At 40.8% G+C, this 21,905-nt stretch overlaps 1 protein-coding gene across 3 annotated transcripts in view; it reads left to right on the forward strand.

Moving 5' to 3' along the window:
* The window catches only part of nadk2 (NAD kinase 2, mitochondrial), a 47,470-nt gene continuing 25,565 nt past the window's right edge, over nt 1-21,905 (forward strand). Inside the window, exons 1-3 of one of the 3 annotated variants that reach the window (XM_028802459.2) lie at nt 1-797; nt 3,838-3,926; nt 19,190-19,278. In XM_028802459.2, coding sequence (XP_028658292.2) covers nt 579-797; nt 3,838-3,926; nt 19,190-19,278 — 397 coding nt within the window. In that variant the 5' untranslated portion in view covers nt 1-578. Of the gene's footprint in view, nt 798-3,837; nt 3,927-19,189; nt 19,279-19,526; nt 20,182-21,905 lie in introns of those variants that run through there. The other 2 variants (XM_028802460.2, XM_028802461.2) reach the window with 2 other exon arrangements.

Consider the following 21,905-nt stretch of genomic DNA (forward strand, 5'->3'; position numbering starts at 1 on the left):
TGAACCTACACACGCGGTCTGTAAAACACAGAAATGGCGCCCGCCCTCTCTGCTAGTTTGTGTTTACTTAGAATAAGGGTCATGTTTTAAAGCTTGACGTTGCATTAATTGAAGAAAAAAATACCAGTGTGGAATACGAATTAAAAACCCTGCTGTAACTGTAAAAAATAAGCAAAAACTTCATAAATCGGGCCAATTAAATAAAAGTATACTCTTACTTCCGACAGCCTTGAGCGAAGGCGAGAACTGACAGTTTTGGATTTTCCACAATCGCCGCTCTCTGTTTTTGTTTTCTTTGAAAATTGAGGACGAGCAGGAAAGGAGCTTATTCTGACTGAAAGCAGATTTTTATTTTCTGGAGTTTTAAAGCACCATGATTTCCCTCGATATGAGCGCTGCACACGCCTCGTAAAAATGCTGTTTTGATTGAACTCTGCATATCCTCTGTTTCTTGTGATTGCTCATGGGGTTCTTCTAAGTGGCTTGACGCTGTTCCTGTTTCGCATGCCCACCTGCTGAAGTACATTTGCGCAACGCAGCGGACGCCTAGCAAGCGTGCTCATTTTCTGTGCTTTGCAATGACTGTTCGAAAGTTTGTCGCCTACCTCCGTAGTTGCGTCCTCCTAGGGCAGTGCGGCGGCCTACACATCTCGGCTACCCGCCCACTCGTCACCCAGTCGGCCAGCGCCGGCTTCAAGCCGTCCAAAGTGGCAGTTGTGGCCAAAACCACCCGCTACGAGTTTGAACAGCAGAGGTACAAGATGTCGGGGCTCACCGAAGACGATTTGAAGCAACTGGTAAGTGCTGGCTGCAGCTCTAGATTACTCACTCCGAGGCAGTGGCAAATAACCGACCCGTCATAATTTTTATTACAAGGTTTAAACAATATGAATCTGACACTAATGAAAAAAATGGAACCGGTTTTCACGTGCGCATAATCTTATCGGCATATTGGAAACTTTTTCCTCGACCTCCTCGTTAGTAGATAACTGCGGATCGTTTGGTTTTGTTCCTCAGTGATGTTAGTTAAACCATGTTGAAATTGAAACTTATCATCATTTGCATAGTTTCATTGTCGAGGGAATTCATAGTTTTTCCAAGATTCGTTCTCTAATTGGTTTAGTTTTAAAAACTAAAGTTTTGCTTGTTCTGGAACAGGAATTTATAAACAGTCCTGCAGATACTAAAGAAAGCAGCTGATCTTATAAACACCGCTCTTCTTTCATCGTTAGTTTGGGCACTTTTTGACCAAATTATAACTATGAATCCATCCATCCATTTTCCAACCCGCTGAATCCGAACACAGGGTCACGGGGGTCTGCTGGAGCCAATCCCAGCCAACACGGGGCACAAGGCAGGAACCAATCCTGGGCAGGGTGCCAACCCACCACAGTAACTATGAATTGTTTAGATTAAATCTCGAGTAGATTTGCACATCTGGACACTCTAGTTTGTGCCTTTTATTTGCAATACTGTTCAGACTTCTTCTCCTACTTGCACCAATTAAAAATTTTCAGGCAGTTCAGCCCAATTGTTCTTGGTAATGTGTTGGAAAAGTCAATATTTGTCTTTTTGGGTCACAGGTGCCAGTGTTTCTCAAATGATTATGTATATACTAGTGAAGATTAGATGTGACGTTAACAGAAATTATTTATGTTTTGGCACACTGTTTTGAAGCAAACCTTTATTAAATACCCAGGAACGTGTGGTCAGCTGTCTCTCAAATGATTATGGGCAGACTAGTGAAGATTTGATGCAATTTTTACAGAAATTGTATGTTTTGGCACACTCTCATGAAGTAAACATTTGTTAAATACACAGGAACTTCTTGTCATCTGTGCATTGTTGAAATTCTTTTTGAGTTGCCATAGGCCTATTAATTGGCACCCCAATTTAGCTATCTATTCAGTTGCATGTTTGTTGCATTGTGGGTTCTCATTGCTTCAGAAAGTTTCTTACACCTGTCTCCAGAATGATGGCTTTCCACAAATTTACCTTTAAGTTTGATTTGAATGATATGGCATCATCATTATGTTAATTATAAATAGATAATGTGAATGACCTTACTTAACTGTAGAATGATGAACTACTAGCTTAATAGGGGAATTGAAATACAGTTGGATGTGTTAGTTGACCTTTCACTTTGTCTTGGCAAAGGCATTTAATACTTTTTGCATCAGTTATTTTCTTTTTTGTGTTTAATTTGCAAAAGTGAACAGAATTGTGTGTTTTATTGTTTTCTTTGTGGAATACTTTAAAAAAAATCACACATGGACAAAGGGAACATCAATTATAAATACAAGACAAGATGGAACACGGTCTTACAGGACACGTTTTCTGAAAGGGATTTAGGGGTTTATGTTGACACAACATTTTTGTCATCTAAGCAGTTTAAAAAAGGCAAACAAAAGGTTATGTCATTGAAACAGTTGAATATACATCAAGGGGTTTTATGCTTAGACTACATAACTCACAAGAGATGCTGCATCTGGAATGGTTTTGTGCAGTTCTGGTCACCATGCTATGAGAAAGACATGGCAGCACCTGAAACTATACACAGGAGAGCAACCAATTGCATTCCAGAAGTTAAGGACATGGTATTCACTGACAGGCTCGGAGAATTAAATCTGTGTAGTCTCAAGCAGAGAAGACTATGCGGCAGTCTAATCCAGATTTTCAAAATTCTGAAAGGAATTGATAAAGTAGATCCATCAGAATTCTTTCAGCTTAACAGTGAATTACATGAAGACATCTTTGGGAATTAAGGGGAAGTCCATATAGGACTGAAGTCAGAAAGCACATCTGTATGTAAAGAGTTGTGGGAATGTGGAATAAACTACCAAGCCAAGTAGTTGAAGCAGACAGCTTGAACACTTTTAAGATGTATCATGGTGCAATGTTACGACAGCTTAGCTACTAGCTAAACAAACAAACTTGACAGATTGAATAGTCTCCTGAAATCTGTCAAATTTGTTTTGTTCTTATAAACACCAAGCACCTATCTCAGTATAAAAATCACTTTTGGACTGATTACCGGTAATAAGAAAAGGCTTAAATGACCATAACTTAAAAAGAGCAAAGTCTTAAAAAGCAAATAAAAGAACACACACAATGGTTTGGCACATTCTCCTAAACATTTAGATAATACATGTTGTAATTTCTGGATTGACACAAAAAAGGCAGGAACTGTGAAGTAACAACTTGTTTAGTAAAGGCAAGAGTCCTGTTAAATTAAAAGTTGGTTGGGATGAACACCTGCAGCTAAGGTGGTCCTCAGGAATGAACAAGTATCTGAATTAGTCATTGGGACAGCTTATTTAAACAAATGAGCTTCATGGACTCCTCTCCTTTGTCAAATGTCTTATGTTCTTATGTATAAGGACTCTGTATTGTAATACAGCAACATATGGAAAAATTGACATGGTGTATACTTTTCCATAAAAATATAGAGAATTGTTGGTAAGTTTCTTTGAGGATTTCCTTGGACTGTAAGTAGGATAAAAACTCTCTCTTTCAAAACTGTGTTTATGTGAAATAACATATTTAATTGCATTGTACATTTAAAGTTACATTTAAAATGAAACTGACCCACATTTTCACTTTAAATACTATTTCCGAATTTGATGGTTTCAGTCAAACAAATTTAAATGATGAAGGCTTGACAAAAAACTAGTTGACCTTGAACAGCAGTTAAAATGCTAAAAATAAAAATGGGCTCACCTTCACCTTCTATTGTCACAGAGCATACTTGCAAGACTGCTTCAGCCTTTTGCTGGTAAAAATTGGTATTTTTGATAGTGATGCCTTTTTTAAAAAAAACTTTTTCTTTTGGTTTAGCTTGCAATGAAAGGATCAAGTTACAGTGGGTTGCTGGAGCGCCACAATATCCACACAAAGAATGTCGAGCACATTGTTGAGAGTTTACGGTAAGAGAAGTTTAATGTACCATCAAGTTTAGCATGCCTGACATAAAATACTTTTTTTTTACATAGTGATTAGAAAATCCCGGAAACTAATAGTTAGGAAGAAGCAGGCCAGCAATAACCCATCATATTCTCAAATAAATAGATTTCTGAAGCAGGTTTGCCCCCCGACTTGGAGCCTGTACATTGGGGTTTACCCCGGTGGACGAGAGGGTAGCCTCCCTTCGCCTTCGGGTGGGGGGACGGGTCCTAACTGTTGTTTGTGCGTATGCACCGAACAGCAGTTCAGAGTACCCACCCTTCTTGGAGTCCCTGGAGGGGGTGCTAGAGGGCATACCTTCTGGGGACTCCCTCGTTCTGCTGGGAGACTTCAATGCTCATGTGGGCAATGACAGTGAGACCTGGAAGGGCGTGATTGGGAGGAATGGCCCCCCCCGATCTGAACCCGAGCGGTGTTTTGTTATTGGACTTCTGTGCTCGTCACGGATTGTCCATAACGAACACCATGTTCAAGCATAGGGGTGTTCATATGTGCACTTGGCACCAGGACACCCTAGGTCTCAGTTCGATGATCGACTTTGTGGTCGTGTCGTCGGACTTGCGGCCACATGTCTTGGACACTCGGGTGAAGAGAGGGGCGGAGCTCTCAACTGATCACCACCTGGTGGTGAGTTGGCTTCGATGGTGGGAGAGGATGCCGGTCAGGCGTGGTAGGCCCAAACGTGTTGTGAGGGTCTGCTGGGAACGTCTGGCAGAGCCCCCTGTCAGAAGTAGCTTCAACTCCCACCTCCGGCAGAACTTCGACCACATCCCGAGGGAGGTGGGGGACATTGAGTCCGAATGGGCCATGTTCCGTGCCTCTATTGTTGAGGCAGCTGACCGGAGCTGTGGCCGTAAGGTGGTCGGTGCCTGTCGTGGCGGCAATCCCCGAACCCGTTGGTGGACACCGGTGGTGAAGGATGCCGTCAAGCTGAAGAAGGAGTCCTATAGGACCTTTTTGTCCTGTGGGACTCTGGAGGCAGCTGATGGGTACCGGCAGGCCAAGCAGAATGCGGCTTTGGTGGTTGCTGAGGCAAAAACTTGGGCGTGGGAGGAGTTTGGGGAGGCCATGGAGAACGACTTTTGGACGGCTTCGAGGAGATTCTGGTCCACCATCCGGCGTCTCAGGAAGGGGAAGCAGAGCAGTGTCAACACTGTATATGGTGGTGATGGTGCGCTGCTGACCTCGACTCGGGACGTTGTGGGTCGGTGGGGGGAGTACTTTGAAGACCTCCTCAATCCCATTGACATGCCTTCCAATGAGGAAGCAGAGCCTGGGGATTCAGAGGTGGGTTCCCCCATCTCTGGGACTGAGGTCACCGAGGTGGTCAAAAAACTCCTTGGTGGCAGGGCCCCGGGGGTGGATGAGATACGCCCGGAGTTCCTCAAGGCTCTGGATGTTGTAGGACTGCCTTGGTTGACACGCCTCTGCAACATCGCATGGACATCAGGGACAGTGCCTCTGGATTGGCAGACCGGGGTGGTAGTCCCCCTCTTTAAGAAGGGGGATCGGAGGGTGTGTTCCAACTACAGAGGGATCACACTCCTCAGCCTCCCTGGAAAAGTCTATTCGGGGGTCCTGGAGAGGAGGGTCCGTCGGATAGTCGAGCCTCGGATTCAGGAGGAACAGTGTGGTTTTCGTCCTGGTCGCGGAACAGTGGACCAGCTCTATACCCTTAGCAGGGTCCTGGAGGGTGCATGGGAGTTTGCCCAACCAGTCTACATGTGTTTTGTGGACTTGGAAAAGGCATTCGACCGTGTCCCTCGGGGAATCCTGTGGGGGGTACTCCGAGAGTATGGGGTACCGGCCCCCCTGATAAAGGCTGTTCGGTCCCTGTACGATTGGTGCCAGAGCTTGGTCCGCATTGCTGGCAGTAAGTCGAACCCGTTTCCAGTGAGAGTTGGACTCCGCCAGGGCTGCCCTTTGTCACCGATTCTGTTCATAACTTTTATGGACAGAATTTCTAGGCGCAGCCAGGGCATTGAGGGGGTCCGGTTTGGTGGGCTCAGGATTGGGTCACTGCTTTTTGCAGATGATGTTGTCCTGTTTGCTTCATCAGGCCGTGATCTTCAGCTCTCTCTGGATCGGTTCACAGCCGAGTGTGAAGCGGCTGGGATGAGAATCAGCACCTCCAAATCTGAGACCATGGTCCTCAGCCGGAAAAGGGTGGAGTGCCCTCTCAGGGTTGGTAGCGAGATCCTGCCCCAAGTGGAGGAGTTCAAGTATCTCGGGGTCTTGTTCACGAGTGAGGGAAGAATGGAGCGTGAGATCGACAGGCGGATCGGTGCGGCATCCGCAGTAATGCGGGCGCTGCATCGGTCTGTCGATCTATGTTCCTACCCTCACCTATGGTCATGAGCTATGGATAGTGACCGAAAGAACGAGATCGTGAATACAAGCGGCTGAAATGAGTTTCCTCCGCAGGGTGTCTGGGCTTTCCCTTAAAGATAGGGTGAGAAGCTCAGTCATCCGGGAGGGGCTCAGAGTAGAGCCGCTGCTCCTCCGCATCGAGAGGAGTCAGATGAGGTGGCTCGGGCATCTGATCAGGATGCCTCCTGGACGCCTCCCTGGTGAGGTGTTTCGGGCACGTCTAACCGGGAGGAGGCCTCGGGGAAGACCCAGGACACGTTGGAGGGACTATGTCTCTCGACTGGCCTGGGAACGCCTTGGGATTCTCCCGGAAGAGCTAGAAGAAGTGGCCGGGGAGAGGGAAGTCTGGGCATCTCTGCTCATGCTGCTGCCCCCCGCGACCCGACCTCGGATAAGCGGGAGACAATGGATGGATGGATGGATGGATGGATGGATGGTTTGGAGAGGTTTCAGATCATTTCAGATTATAAAGACATGGCTGCTTTTAAATGGGCCTAATATTCTCTTAATGAAATGTATTATAGTATACTGTTACACTAGCAACTTTGAAAGGTTTATTTTCATGAATGTATCAGAAAGTGTAAGTTTGATTGAGATAGACTTTAGCCTACTAATTACTTTTATTACAGTATTTATCACCTCTGGGTAGTGACAGTGGTTTTGCTACTGCTGCTTAAATCTCTTCTCTACTCAAGTGTCATTGTTTTGAGGTTGCAATACAGGGAGTTCCTGAAGCTTTGAAACAGAAAATTAGCCAGCCACGGTTTTACAAGAGATGGTGCTCAACTGCCCATGGATTTTCTGTACATAACTGCACTTAGAAATCCCTTATATATTTGGTACAGTACATTATTAACAAATTGCTGCAAATGTTTTTTGTGTCCTTCTACCAGTTAGATTACACATGGCTAGCAATGGCAGCACCATTTTATGTCGGTCTTTAATGGACAGTTTTGTTTTAGCACAGCCTAGTTTTAGTAAAAGCAAAGAGATGTTTAATATTCAATATATATATATTGTGTGTATGTGTATAAACACCATGTCACTTTCAGAGATTCTCTGATGATTCTGAGAGACAGAGTGTAGAAGTAAGGTGGAGAAGTTTATTTCTTGGTGCAAAGAGAATTGTCTGCGCATCTTAATATCAGTAAAAGAAAGGAACTGGTTATTGACTTTTGCCACACCAAACAGCCTCTATATCCAGTCCTTATTCAGGAGTGAATGTAGAGGTGGTCCATTCCTACCAGTACCTAGGAGTCCATATTAATGACAGGTTGGACTAGCCTCTGAACACAGAGGAACTGTATAAGAAAGGGCAGATCAGGCTCTTTTTCCCGTGTTCCTTTAATGTTGGAAGTGACGTTCTCCACATCCTCTATAACTCTGTGATGGCCAGTGTGATTTTCTATACAGTGATGAGCTGGGCTGGTAAAATCACTTCAAGAGAGGCCCACCCAATCAACAGGCTAATTAAAAGGGCAAGCAGAGTTATAGGGTGCACTCTGGACTCCCTGGCAGTAGTAGCAAAGGAGAGAATTAAAACAATGAACAATGCTGTGCATTCTGTCTGACACACTCACACTGAGTACTTTCAGTCAACAAATTATTCAGCAGAAGTGTGTCAAGAAACACTACTTGAGCTCCTTTTTACCAACAGCAATACGTCTGCTCAATGCCCCACTGTGACTGTCACAGCCAAGTCAGAACTATCTCTCCTCTCTCTCCCTCTCTCTCTCTATATATATCTCTATATCTATATCTAATATATATATATATATATATATATATATATATATATACACACACACACACACACAGTGCATCCGGAAAGTATTCACAGCGCATCACCTTTTCCACGTTTTGTTATGTTACAGCCTTATTCCAAAATGGATTAAATTCATTTTTTTCTCAGAATTCTACACACAACACCCCATAATGACAACGTGAAAAAAGTTTACTTGAGGTTTTTGCAAATTTATTAAAAATAAAAACACTGAGAAATCACATGTACATAAGTATTCACAGCCTTTGCTCAATACTTTGTCGAATCACCTTTGGCAGCAATTACAGCCTCAAGTCTTTTTGAATATGATGCCACAAGCTTGGCACACCTATCCTTGGCCAGTTTCGCCCATTCCTCTTTGCAGCACCTCTCAAGCTTCATCAGGTTGGATGGGAAGCGTCGGTGCACAGCCATTTTAAGATCTCTCCAGAGATGTTCAATCGGATTCAAGTCTGGGCCACTCAAGGACATTCACAGAGTTGTCCTGAAGCCACTCCTTTGATATCTTGGCTGTGTGCTTAGGGGTCGTTGTCCTGCTGAAAGATGAACTGTTGCCCCAGTCTGAGGTCAAGAGCGCCTCTGGAGCAGGTTTTCATCCAGGATGTCTCTGTACATTACTGCAGTCATCTTTCCCTTTATCCTGACTAGTCTCATAGTCCCTGCTGCTGAAAAACATCCCCACAGCATGATGCTGCCACCACCATGCTTCACTGTAGGGATGGTGCCTGGTTTCCTCCAAACGTGACGCCTGGCATTCACACCAAAGAGTTCAAGCTTTGTCTCATCAGACCAGAGAATTTTGTTTCTCATGGTCTGAGAGTCCTTCAGGTGCCTTTTGGCAAACTCCAGGCGGGCTGCCATGTGCCTTTTACTAAGGAGTGGCTTCCGTCTGGCCACTCTACCATACAGGCCTGATTGGTGAATTGCTGCAGAGATGGTTGTCCTTCTGGAAGGTTCTCCTCTCTCCACAGAGGACCTCTGGAGCTCTGGTAGAGTGACCATTGGGTTCTTGGTCACCTCCCAAACTAAGATCCTTCTCCCCCGATCGCTCAGTTTAGATGGTTGGCCAACTCTAGGAAGAGTCCTGGTGGTTTTGAACTTCTTCCACTTACAGATGATGGAGGCCACTGTGCTCATTGGGACCTTCAAAGCAGCAGAAATTTTTCTGTAACCTTCCCCAGATTTGTGCCTCGAGACAATCCTGTCTCGGAGGTCTACAGACAATTCCCTTGACTTCATGCTTGGTTTGTGCTCTGACATGAACTGTCAACTGTGGGACCTTATATAGACAGGTGTGTGCCTTTCCAAATCATGTCCAGTCAACTGAATTTACCACAAGTGGACTCCAATGAAGCTGCAGAAACATCTCAAGGATGATCAGGGGAAACAGGATGCACCTGAGCTCAATTTCGAGCTTCACAGCAAAGGCTGTGAATACTTATGTAGATGTGCTTTCTCAATTTTTTTCATTTTTAATAAATTTGCAAAAACCTCAACCTCACGTCATTATGGGGTGTTGTTTGTAGAATTCTGAGGGAAAAAATGAATTTAATCCATTTTGGAATAAGGCTGTAACATAACAAAATGTGGAAAAAGTGATGCGCTGTGAATACTTTTCCAGATGCACTGTGTATATATATATATATAATATGTATATATATATCCTTTAGGAATGCATCACAGTCTTATTCTGTTGTAATGCTGAAAGCGCTGGTTGTAGTAACAGTCTCACTGGAGCTGACTGATCCACGCTCTCTATAGAAAAACAAAAATTTTGACGTCCTCTGTTTATTCTCATATCTGTTAAAAAGGTATAATAATAATATTAACATTTTTCTGCTTTACCCTTTCCGCAAAAATAAGCATAGATGAAAAGAGTATTATTCAAACAATAAAAGTATTAGATGATTGTATTTAATATGCTATTCATAAGTTTATATACTATATGTAACTACTAGTGTTGATCAGTGATTTTTGCTAAAGTGTTACTTGCAGCGAATTTGTTGCGTTCACATTCACCCTTGTTTGTCGAATTATTTACTGATAATTAGACCAGTTTAGGAGAACTTTTTTCTCAGCATCCCATAATGCTTTGTGAGGCCAGCGCGACAACTCTTGGAGCTGTAACAGCCAACACTGGATAGGACCACCCCCTGGGTATATAATGCTGATCATTTGTATTGCAGACTTTATGGGACTTAGTTAGTGGCAGAACAGATAAACATATAATGCAGGTTCTCAAAATTTTATTTTTATGAAACATATACAGCATAAATAATGAGTTATCTCTGCTTGTCACCATATGTGCAGGTTGATCTTTGAATTCCACATCAGTATAAGAGAAGCAGGTACATGCTGTATGCTTGCATAATTAGCCACATGGAGATTAAAAAACAAACCTTGAAGGAGCCTAAAGCTGCCCCAACACAAGACTCTATGAAATAATAATAATAACGAAAAATGTATTGCTATTTACAAGATGTTTCTATGTTTTTGATAGAATTAAAAGTGCATAGTATCAGCACGGGCGGCACGGTGGCGCAGTGGGTAGCGCTGCTGCCTCGCAGTTGGGAGATCTGGGGACCTGGGTTCGATTCCCGGGTCCTCCCTGCGTGGAGTTTGCATGTTCTCCCCGTGTCTGCGTGGGTTTCCTCCGGGGGCTCCGGTTTCCTCCCACAGTCCAAAGACATGCAGGTTAGGTGGATTGGCGATTCTAAATTGGCCCTAGTGTGTGCTTGGTGTGTGGGTGTGTTTGTGTGTGTCCTGCGGTGGGTTGGCACCCTGCCCAGGATTGGTTCCCTGCCTTGTGCCCTGTGTTGGCTGGGATTGGCTCCAGCAGACCCCCGTGACCCTGTGTTAGGATTCAGCGGGTTGGAAAATGGATGGATGGATAGTATCAGCACATACAGTTTGGAGAGCCTTCAGGATGACTTCAAAAATGAGAATGAGCCTGTGGCTTCAGTCATGACATGCCACCTTGAATTTTCTGCCTTTTAAAAGACATACATATTTTCTCTGACTTTTGACTACGATTTTGGCATTTCAGCTATTTTTTTGATGAAATATATAATTACACATCTCTGACTACACTCTATCTTCTTTGATCTCACAGAAGCATGGTGGTTCAGTGGTTGGCACTGCTGCTACACAGCTCAGGTCACCCTTTTGGCCACAACAATTGGTCCAGTATAGTTGGCTGACATTTCCCTACCCCTCAGGGACACTTTAAAGATGATTGCACCATTATACTCCAGCCAAAACTAGTTCAGTTAGTCCTTCCCCACTGACTTCAATGCACTTCACTGAGTTTGGCAATATTCGTGAACACTTCAGTGATTTCTCCAAACTTGAGGCGAAGTGAAAACCATAGAGTTCGCTCATCACTAGTATCTACATAGTGTAATAATTCATAGGTTACTTGAGCAAAGAGGTGCTGAGTAATAATGTGAGCAACACAAATTAAAGCACAAAGTTATTCCATTGTTCATTTTCTTATGAAGGAAGTTATTGATTGGTGCTGATGAACCTGAAAAAGAAATTAAAAACATTCAGGAATCAAATGTGTGTGCTTTAAGTATGCTACTGCTTTAGTCTATTGTTAATATAAATGTATTGTTTACATGATAACTACTTTAAGCTCTAGCACTGAATGGAGAGTAGTAAGGCTTGAATTTTATTTGTGGTGATAGGCAGATTTCTCTCAAATGTACAATATTTTGGGTTCAGGGGAGTGGGATTTTATTTTCTGAGGGCACAGGTTTCTCAGTGATACAATCATCATTGAATACATAATTTATCATAACTATGTGCACATGCTAAATTTATTCACTGACATTTTTTGTTCAGTAACTAAAAATGCTTAGTTGAAGTTTAAATACCAAGTTAAACCATGCATGATTTTTACAGAATTTGATATGATTATTTAAATCCTGTATTCTAATTTAAGCCATGGCCTATTAGTTCCTTTAAGCATTTTAATTAAGCTAATTGTTCTGGCAACGTCAAGTTAACAATAAGAATGACCTAATATAGAAATAAGGTACATAGCCCAACTATCTAAAGAATATTGTATTTTTTGCAAAAAACTCAAAAGTGTAATTAAACGTTACTACAAATGCTGGCTCCAGCTAATGTGTCTTGTATCATGGACTACCACAGGAGGAGGAGGAAAATTACGTGGTCACATGAACTAGATAAATATAAACATTGTGTTATACTGAGCTGCTAATCACCAAACCTTTTTTCACACAAAAGTACACGGCCAGTGCCAATTCAGTATTTAACAGTATAGCTGGCTGTCCACTCTTGTGGCACTCACTGCAGTGAGCAGTTTTTCAATTATACTGTATCAGCAAAAGTAGCATTCCAACAGTAGGGTGAAATTCTGCAAATACTATTAGAAATCGTAAACATTTGATCCCCTTTTATTGCACCTTGCTTGTGTACAGAACTGCAAAGGTCCAAGGAAAGACTGTTTCTTTTAATAGCAACAACACTGCCTGCAGCACTCAATATATAAAATGGATGGATGCCTCCCCCCGCCCCCCCCCCCTTTTTTTCTTTCTAGGGTATGCACATTTTGTAACATCTTCACTGTATACCTAAAACTGGGCACGAAAGCAAGACTGACAGCTTTTATAGCAACTTTCATGCATTTACATTCTCACTACCTCTCTTTTGAAGTCACATACCTAAAACGAGCCACTTCATTATATTAAATTCCTGCAGCTGAAACATCAAGCAAGTTTGTTAAACAGAGTCCTCTTTATGGTAGTTGTGTCTATATTTCAACATTTCAATAAGGAAAAAATAACTGCATATTTTATTGTTTTTAATGTATTGGTGAATTACTTTTTATTTTTGCAACTATAATAATGAAAAGTACTGTAATCCCTTGTTAATGCGAAAATCTGTGAAATAAGATTTGGGCATATGATTACTGTACATTCAAAGTTTATTGCACTAAATAAGATGCAAAAAGTTGTGAAAAGCACGTGTGTGAGGCTGGCTGCCAAGACAAAGATGCCAGCCAAAGTGCATAGTTCAGGAATTCTTTAGTGAACTATAATGTTTTGCAAAATGTAACTTATTTCAGTAAATCTGTGTGTATATTTATGGTAACAAACATCAAAAATGATTAATATTACAGATACAAAAGAAATCCAACATAACAAAATGATAAGCACTCTCAACACAATCCAGTTTTGCAGACTATGGTGGTGTAGTTATGAAATGAAATCCTGTGTGAACAGCCTCCTGAAAGTTAGGTCCTACCTTGATATCAATGTATGTGTAGATTTGTAGAAGTTGGAAGTGCTCCCAAACAAAATCGTATGAACAAGCAAGCACAGGGTAAGAACATAATTCCAGAGAAAACTGTACTCTGTTGGATGTAATTATAATCCAGTTGTGCAGTGAAGCATTGAAACAATAAGAGTACACTGAATGTGGTCCTGCTAGCTTTTTATGGCTCACTTTTAAAACTAGTGCTGTCGTCTAGTGCTCTCCCAGCAGCCCTTGCAGTTCATTTATGTAGCAGGGCTAGCATTTTCTGCAGTTTCCTACAACAGGTGGCAACATTTTCAAAATAATTTCCATTTAATTATTAGGGTGTTGTACCATGTTAGCCATTATGAATGTAGTGAGAAGTCGAGCAAAATGACACATTTTATTGGCTAATTAAAAAGATTACAATATGCAAGCATTTGAGGCAACTCAGGCCCCTTCTTCAGGCAAGATGTTAGGACTAAAATGACATAGTCAGGAAAGACAAATTACCTTCAAAATGTTACCGGAGAAGACCCAGGTGCCAAATCTGTTAAGTTGCAGACCATCTCATCTGAAGAAACATGGCCTTTCCCAGAAAAGATCCCAGTTGTCCACAAAACCAGTGTTTCATCTCTTGCAGAAGCCTCTCAACCAGTTGTTCAAGGACAACAGTCGAATGTAGGCTTCCTTCGACTACATGGCAAAATACATGATGCACAATGTATAAAAGCAGTTTACAGTAAATAGAAATAATTTACAAATGTAAACAATACAGAACAGTAATTAAATATGCAACAAGTGAGAAAATAGTTAAAAGGTTGATCAAATAATCAAAGCCTTCAGTCTTGGATTTAAACAGATCTCTTGACTTCAGTTGTTAATATAGAGCAAGTACCAACGTTAGAAGCATAAATCCTAAGCGTTTTGTATTTGAACAATGGAATATACATGTAGTAGGCATCACATTAACTTAAAGTGCTTTGCAAACTACATAAGAGTATTCAAAGTTGAGATACAATACATGACAGGGTGTTGTTACATAGAGATTTTAAAACTAAAAGATACAATTTAAACAGGGAGCTGGTATAAATAGTTTAAGAACCAGGAATGACTCAGATTTACAGCCTTATTTGAGTTAGAAAGGAGTTTCAAACAACTGGAGGTTTGTGTAGGGATCAGTCTCCAAAACTGTAGAAAGATTTGCAATAGTAATAGGTATGAAAAAGGGTTATAGCAGCATTACATGCACAGATACTATACTGCCATCATTTTTCGAAAAGTAACAAATGGCCCTGGACAAGGTACCAGTCCATCATAGGGACCACACGTGCAACACTCATATTCACTCACTGGCCAATTTAGAATTAAGAAAAGGTACATCTTTGGGGCCATGAGAGGAATACCCATACAGACACAGGGAGAGCATGGAAATTCCACAAAGCTTCCCAGTTTTAGTGTTTCACTCTAGGGTTCTGGATCCGTAGGCAATGGTGCTAACCACTGCATCACCTTGTTGCCCTGTTATAGCAGCAACATGTAAAACATATTTCATCTATGGTGTATTCCTAAAATTAAGTTAGTGCTGCCATGTCAGTTTTTGTTCCAAATAACTCTGAGGCATCCATTCTAACGTATCAGGCAGAAACATGAAAAGATAAAGTTTCTTTTAAATATTAAAAAAATGACTTTCAGCAATGCCCCGTTTTGTAAGCTTTACCGTCTATGTTGTGCAATCAACACTTAACATAGTTAATTTTTACCATTTATGTTTATACCAAGTCACACTGATACAAGCACTTTGTTAGAATGCATAGCATCTGAAATAGTTAGAACAGAACGATTAAGCATTTCATTTTGCACTTGAAAATAAGAGTTTATAGATAATATGATTGGTATAGCAGTTATTCAATTTTAAATTTTGCTTTTAGGACTGCTGGCACAGAATTTTGTGGGTCCGATATATATAGTACCTTATCATCTGCATATAGTGATATTTTCTGTTCAAGTCCTTCTCTGAAAATCCCCTTTATTTCTGATGTGTTTTGAAAGTGTATAGCCAACAGTTCAATGGCAATTGCAAAGAGCAAAGGTGGTGAGGGGCATCTTTGTTTGACATTATCTGAAATAATATTGTTAATATGAACTGAGGCTTCTGGACTAGTATAAAGTAGTTTAATCCATGCATATATGTTTAGGCCGAACCCAAATTTTGCAGTGTTGTGAACAGATAGTTCCATTCAGCCATATCAAATGCTTTTTCTGTATCTAAAGATAATAAGATCACTGGGGTGTTACATATCATGGGTGAATATATTACATTAAAGAAACTTCGAAGGTTAAAATTTAAGTGTTTGCCTTTAATAAGTCCTGTTTGGCCTTGTGATATTACAGAAGGAAGCACTTTCTCACTCCTTCTGGCAAGAACTTTGGAGAGTATCTTAACATCATACAACATTGGTCTATATGATGCACGTTGTAGTAGGTCTTTGTACTTCTTAGGAAAGACGGTAATGCTTGGCGAAAAGTTTGAGGAAAGATGTCTTTAGCTTCTATAAACATTGCTAATAATAGTGGAGCTAACTTTTTTTGAGAATGGTTTTTATAACCACTGGATAGCCAACAGGGCTGGCTGCTTTCCCACTTTGAAGTCAGTTTATAGTATCTAGTAATTCTGAAAGTGTTAAAGGTTTATCCAGTTTCGTAGAACTAAGAGTATCTAGCTGTGGTATCTCTAATGAATGAAGAAACTCATTAGATTGTTTCTTATCTTCTTTAAACTGAGTAGAATATGAGGACTTAAAGTACTCTCTGAACATGACAGTTATATTATTATGGTCAATAATTTTATTTCCATCCAATTATATTAATTGCTGTTATTGCATTACAGACTTTCTGCTTGTGGTTTTGTTGGGCTAAGATCTTATTGACCTTTTCTCCATATTAATTATAATGATGTTGAGATTTAAAGATAAGCTGTTCCATTTCTTTAGTAGTCAAGATGTTAAACTGTGATTGCAAAACCTGTCTTTTCCTATAGAGTGCCTCATTTGGAGACCTGCCATATTCTAGATTTATTCTGGTAATTTTGCTGATTAACTCAGACGCGTTCTGGGGTTTCCAGTTTATTTTTGTGAGAAAGATATGACATAATCTATCCTCTTAAAAATGCCTTAAGTTTCCCAGAGTGTACCTGCTGAGACCTCTGAGGATGTATTTGCTAAAAAAAAATACTCAATTTGCTTGGATATACAGTGGTGTGAAAAACTATTTGCCCCCTTCCTGATTTCTTATTCTTTTGCATGTTTGTCACACAAAATGTTTCTGATCATCAAACACATTTAACCATTAGTCAAATATAACACAAGTAAACACAAAATGCAGTTTGTAAATGGTGGTTTTTATTATTTAGGGAGAAAAAAAAAATCCAAACCTACATGGCCCTGTGTGAAAAAGTAATTGCCCCCTGAACCTAATAACTGGTTGGGCCACCCTTAGCAGCAATAACTGCAATCAAGCGTTTGTGATAACTTGCAATGAGTCTTTTACAGCACTCTGGAGGAATTTTGGCCCACTCATCTTTGCAAAATTGTTGTAATTCAGCTTTATTTGAGGGTTTTCTAGCATGAACCGCCTTTTTAAGGTCATGCCATAGCATCTCAATTGGATTCAGGTCAGGACTTTGACTAGGCCACTCCAAAGTGTTCATTTTGTTTTTCTTCAGCCATTCAGAGGTGGATTTGCTGGTGTGTTTTGGGTCATTGTCCTGTTGCAGCACCCAAGATCGCTTCAGCTTGAATTGACGAACAGATGGCCGGACATTCTCCTTCAGGATTTTTTGGTAGACAGTAGAATTCATGGTTCCATCTATCACAGCAAGCCTTCCAGGTCCTGAAGCAGCAAAACAACCCCAGACCATCACACTACCACCACCATATTTTACTGTTGGTATGATGTTCTTTTTCTGAAATGCTGTGTTCCTTTTACGCCAGATGTAACGGGACATTTGCCTTCCAAAAAGTTCAACTTTTGACTCATCAGTCCACAAGGTATTCTCCCAAAAGTCTTGGCAATCATTGAGATGTTTCTTAGCAAAATTGAGACGAGCCCTAATGTTCTTTTTGCTTAACAGTGGTTTGCGTCTTGGAAATCTGCCATGCAGGCCGTTTTTGCCCAGTCTCTTTCTTATGGTGGAGTCGTGAACACTGACCTTAATTGAGGCAAGTGAGGCCTGCAGTTCTTTAGACGTTGTCCTGGGGTCTTTTGTGACCTCTCGGATGAGTCGTCTCTGTGCTCTTGGGGTAATTTTGGTCGGCCGGCCACTCCTGGGAAGGTTCACCACTGTTCCATGTTTTTGCCATTTGTGGATAATGGCTCTCACTGTGGTTCGCTGGAGTCCCAAAGCTTTAGAAATGGCTTTATAACCTTTACCAGACTGATAGATCTCAATTACTTCTGTTCTCATTTGTTCCTGAATTTCTTTGGATCTTGGCATGATGTATAGCTTTTGAGGTGCTTTTGGTCTACTTCTCTGTGTCAGGCAGCTCCTATTTAAGTGATTTCTTGATTGAAACAGGTGTGGCAGTAATCAGGCCTGGGGGTGGCTACGGAAATTGAACTCAGGTGTGATACACCACAGTTAGGTTATTTTTTAACAAGGGGGCAATTACTTTTTCACACAGGGCCATGTAGGTTTGGATTTTTTTTCTCCCTAAATAATAAACACCATCATTTAAAAACTGCATTTTGTGTTTACTTGTGTTATATTTGACTAATGGTTAAATGTGTTTGATGATCAGAAACATTTTGTGTGACAAACATGCAGAAGAATATGAAATCAGGAAGGGGGCAAATAGTTTTTCACACCACTGTAAATTCTGTACAGTTCTCATCAGCTAAAGATAGGGGGTTAAGACGCCAGCTACGAGATGAGTGTGTAGGACGCAGCAATTTAAACTCCATGATCGGCGGGGCATGGTCAGAGATATGATAGTATCGTACTTATAATATTTAATAGTGGGCAAAAAGTTATTGTCTATCTGCGGTGGGCTGGCACCCTGCCTGGGATTGGTTCCTGCCTTGTGCCCTGTGTTGGCTGGGATTGGCTCCAGCAGACCCCCCTGACCCTGTGTTCGGATTCAGCGGGTTGGAAAATGGATGGATGGGTGGAAGTTATTGTCTATTGTTGGTTAATTAAATGAAGTTTAACAAAAAGACAATAGCTTGTTACTTTGTAGTAGCCAAAGTGTGCAAATAATTGATAAAAGAAATGTCAGTATAATAACTGCAGCTTAAACAATAACTGTGTACTTTTTAGTAACCAACTGGCCAAGATGTAGCCATAAGTGACCCAAATGTGCATATCATTAATGAAACCCTGATAACCATAATGAAAGAAATATCAATGTAATAATTGCAGCATAATAAAATATAAAGCAAGATATAAAATAAAGTAAAAATATATATATATAGTTATGGCAAGTTTCACTTTACAAATAGTCTAAAATGTAAGCTTCAAGTTGAATCTTCTTTGCCTTGCCAGAACAATATATTTAGTCTTATGTTTGTATCTCCACAATGTATGGGGGAGCTAGTTATCACAATCTGTAGGTACTGAAGATGTTTGTTCCAAAAGCTGCAAGCTGTGTGTGTACTTTATTCTGAATAATGACAAACTTTTAATCAGTACTTAGGCAACTGTGCAGTTAAACATTGCTTTTGTTAGTGTTTCTGCATTGTTTTTTTATTTGAATGTTTCAATAAAATACGTAATCATTTAGTAGGATGTATGTACTTTTTTTAATACAGAGATAAAGGGATTGAAGTTCGACTTCTCAAGAGGCGAGACTATAATGAAGAAGCTGTTCAATGGGCCGATGCGATTGTATCAGCTGGTGGCAAGTCATTATTTATACATATTTTTTTATCATTGAAGTTATTCCTACTGCATTTACAGCTTTTAGTGGACAAGCATCATTTTGTAAATTTTTATCCATTTAGTTTATCTTTTGATCATCTGTTTTCTTAACTGTAGTAAAATTAACTGGAAACTGAAAAAGAGATAACTATCTTATTCCCATAATATTGATATCAATTTGAGTTTAATAAGACAAATTGAGAGGTGTAAGAAAAAAAAAATTATACTGTATTTTAAGCATAATGTTGACAAGTATCAGGACCTATAACTACTGCCTGCAACAGATGAAAAAGAAAAAATTGAGATGTAGAGTATCTCAGGGGTATTGTTTTTCCCCAATAGCTAATTTTATGGCATTTTTGCCAGAAAACTGAACGCTTTTCAACATGCTTTGTTCATAAAATTTTAGTATATAATTTACTATGGCAACAGAATGTTAATGTTCTAATGACATGGAAAGGTTGAACATTTGTACTATACAGAAGTTTAAACGCTCATTTGTGTATGTTGACACAAAATATTTAAAATATAAAACACTGTAATCTCAATTATGGGTTGACGGCCAAACTGTCCATACAGTCTCAAAAGGAATCTGCCGGAGATAAGGACAGATAATGTACTACTGTATTTTGTCTCCTGTAATTGATTATTCATTGATTGTGGTGCCTGCCGAAATTCTAAAAGTACATTTCCACTATTTAAGATTTATCTGATTTTTTTTTTCTTTCTTTCTAATTAAGTGTAATATATAAATAGGGTCTGGGAATGGAAGACTGTCATCTTGAGACACAAGGTGCAGAGGAGTTTAGTAGTTTTTCTAAAAGTCCTCGATGTGAAGGGCATGCCCTGCTCTGTCAGGACCTACTTGAGCATAACTATCCATGTAAGGACCCTTACTAGTTCTCGTATCACAGTCTTAGAATTAGCCACTGGAGGCATAGTGTCCTGTCACTAATATATATATATATATATATATATATATTTGTGCCCACCTGCTGAGGGTTTGAGTAGACCCACTATGTCTACTGCCATGTTCTTGAAGAAAATGTCAGTCAGTGGCAAGTGAATGAGGGGCACTCAAACCCCCATCAGGGAATTTGGGTTAATCGGCAGGCAGGACAAAAAGCACAAGTATGATGCACCTCCTGATTTTTGCTGGGCCAGTAGAAATGGGCTTTGATATGCTCAAAAGTTCTTTTGATATCCCAGGTTAGCTTACAGCAGGCCTACATGAGCTCACAGACTTCTAACCAATAGGGCTGGGGAACAAGGAGTTGGCGCCACTGTTCTGCTTGGTGCTGTGCCACCTGGTATAACCAGTTCTTTATCAATCTCAGTAGTACTAGGATGTTGTACCGTGTTAGCCATTATGAATCTAGAGAAAAGCCAAGCAAAATGACACCTTTTATTGGCTAACTAAAAAGATTACAATATGCAAGCTTTCGAAGCAACTCAGGCCCCTTTTTCAGGCAAGATGTAATACATTTATCAATCTCAAAAAGATTTCTTGTGGTATGGATTCCGTGGTTGGCTAAACATTTACTGAGGCAACAGCATTTTGTGAATACCTCAGAAAATCATTTTTTCACTACCCTCTTTAAAAGGAAGCTGGGAGCATATGGTACCAAAGCTGCTGCCGTGAAAGTAGGTGTGGTGCAGTGTCCTGAAGCTCAAGCTCCAGTTGGACAAGTTGGAGACGATGTGCCCCATTTCCCTATACTCACAACATATCAGGATGGCTGGTGAACGGTCTTGGTTTTTACATCCCAATGTGTTTGGTTGACTGGGTTCTTGGGTTAGGTGGTGCTCTGATGGTGCTCCACGGTCTCAATGACCCTCCACAGTCTCAATGACCCCTTGCATATCGGCACTGAAATGTTGGCACATTGGCTGAGCTAAATGTTCTGGGTGAGCATAGACGAGATAGTCGCATGTGACCATCTCGATGACCTTCTTCACGGTATTCTCCCTGGCCCTCAGCCAGCGCCCCAAAGTTTGAATGCTTAGGCTCGGGCAGATCTCTCCAAATTGAACCTCCATTCCCTACACAATTGTAACAGTAATCTAGAGATTTGCCCGTATTGGGCCAGGATTTCCCATTTGAGGGGTAGTTAATTTTTGGCAGTGCACTCATCTAAATCAAAGTAAGCATGCTGCACTTTGCCCATCAAAAAGGGGGCCGATATTTGGGTGATTCAAGCCATTGAAGACGAAGAGGTGTCCTGCTCAGGAAAACACAGATGTGATCTCGTTTGCTATGTATAGTGAGATATGAAATGAAAAGAGAAGTTTGGTGAAGTTCAATGGCTGCTAAATGCTTAAAACCCCAGTGCCTGTGGTTCAGCTTTAGCAGAAACCAAAAGGCAGGGAGATAGAAGTAGATGCGGAAGTGGCATTTTTGGGTACAGATAGCATTACTTTATTGTAGAACACGTTTGCATCTACGTACCTTGACAAGGGACCCCTACTCAGTCCTTCAAATTTACATTTATATGTGCATCTGCTTACTTTGCATGGGGATACACCCCCCACAACCGACTGCTCTCCCACATTCCTTGCATAAACATTTGCCTTTGCAGGCTTCACAAGGGGGCACCTGATCATTTA

Source organism: Erpetoichthys calabaricus, chromosome 5, assembly GCF_900747795.2.
Source record: "Erpetoichthys calabaricus chromosome 5, fErpCal1.3, whole genome shotgun sequence".
Lineage (NCBI taxonomy): Eukaryota > Metazoa > Chordata > Cladistia > Polypteriformes > Polypteridae > Erpetoichthys > Erpetoichthys calabaricus.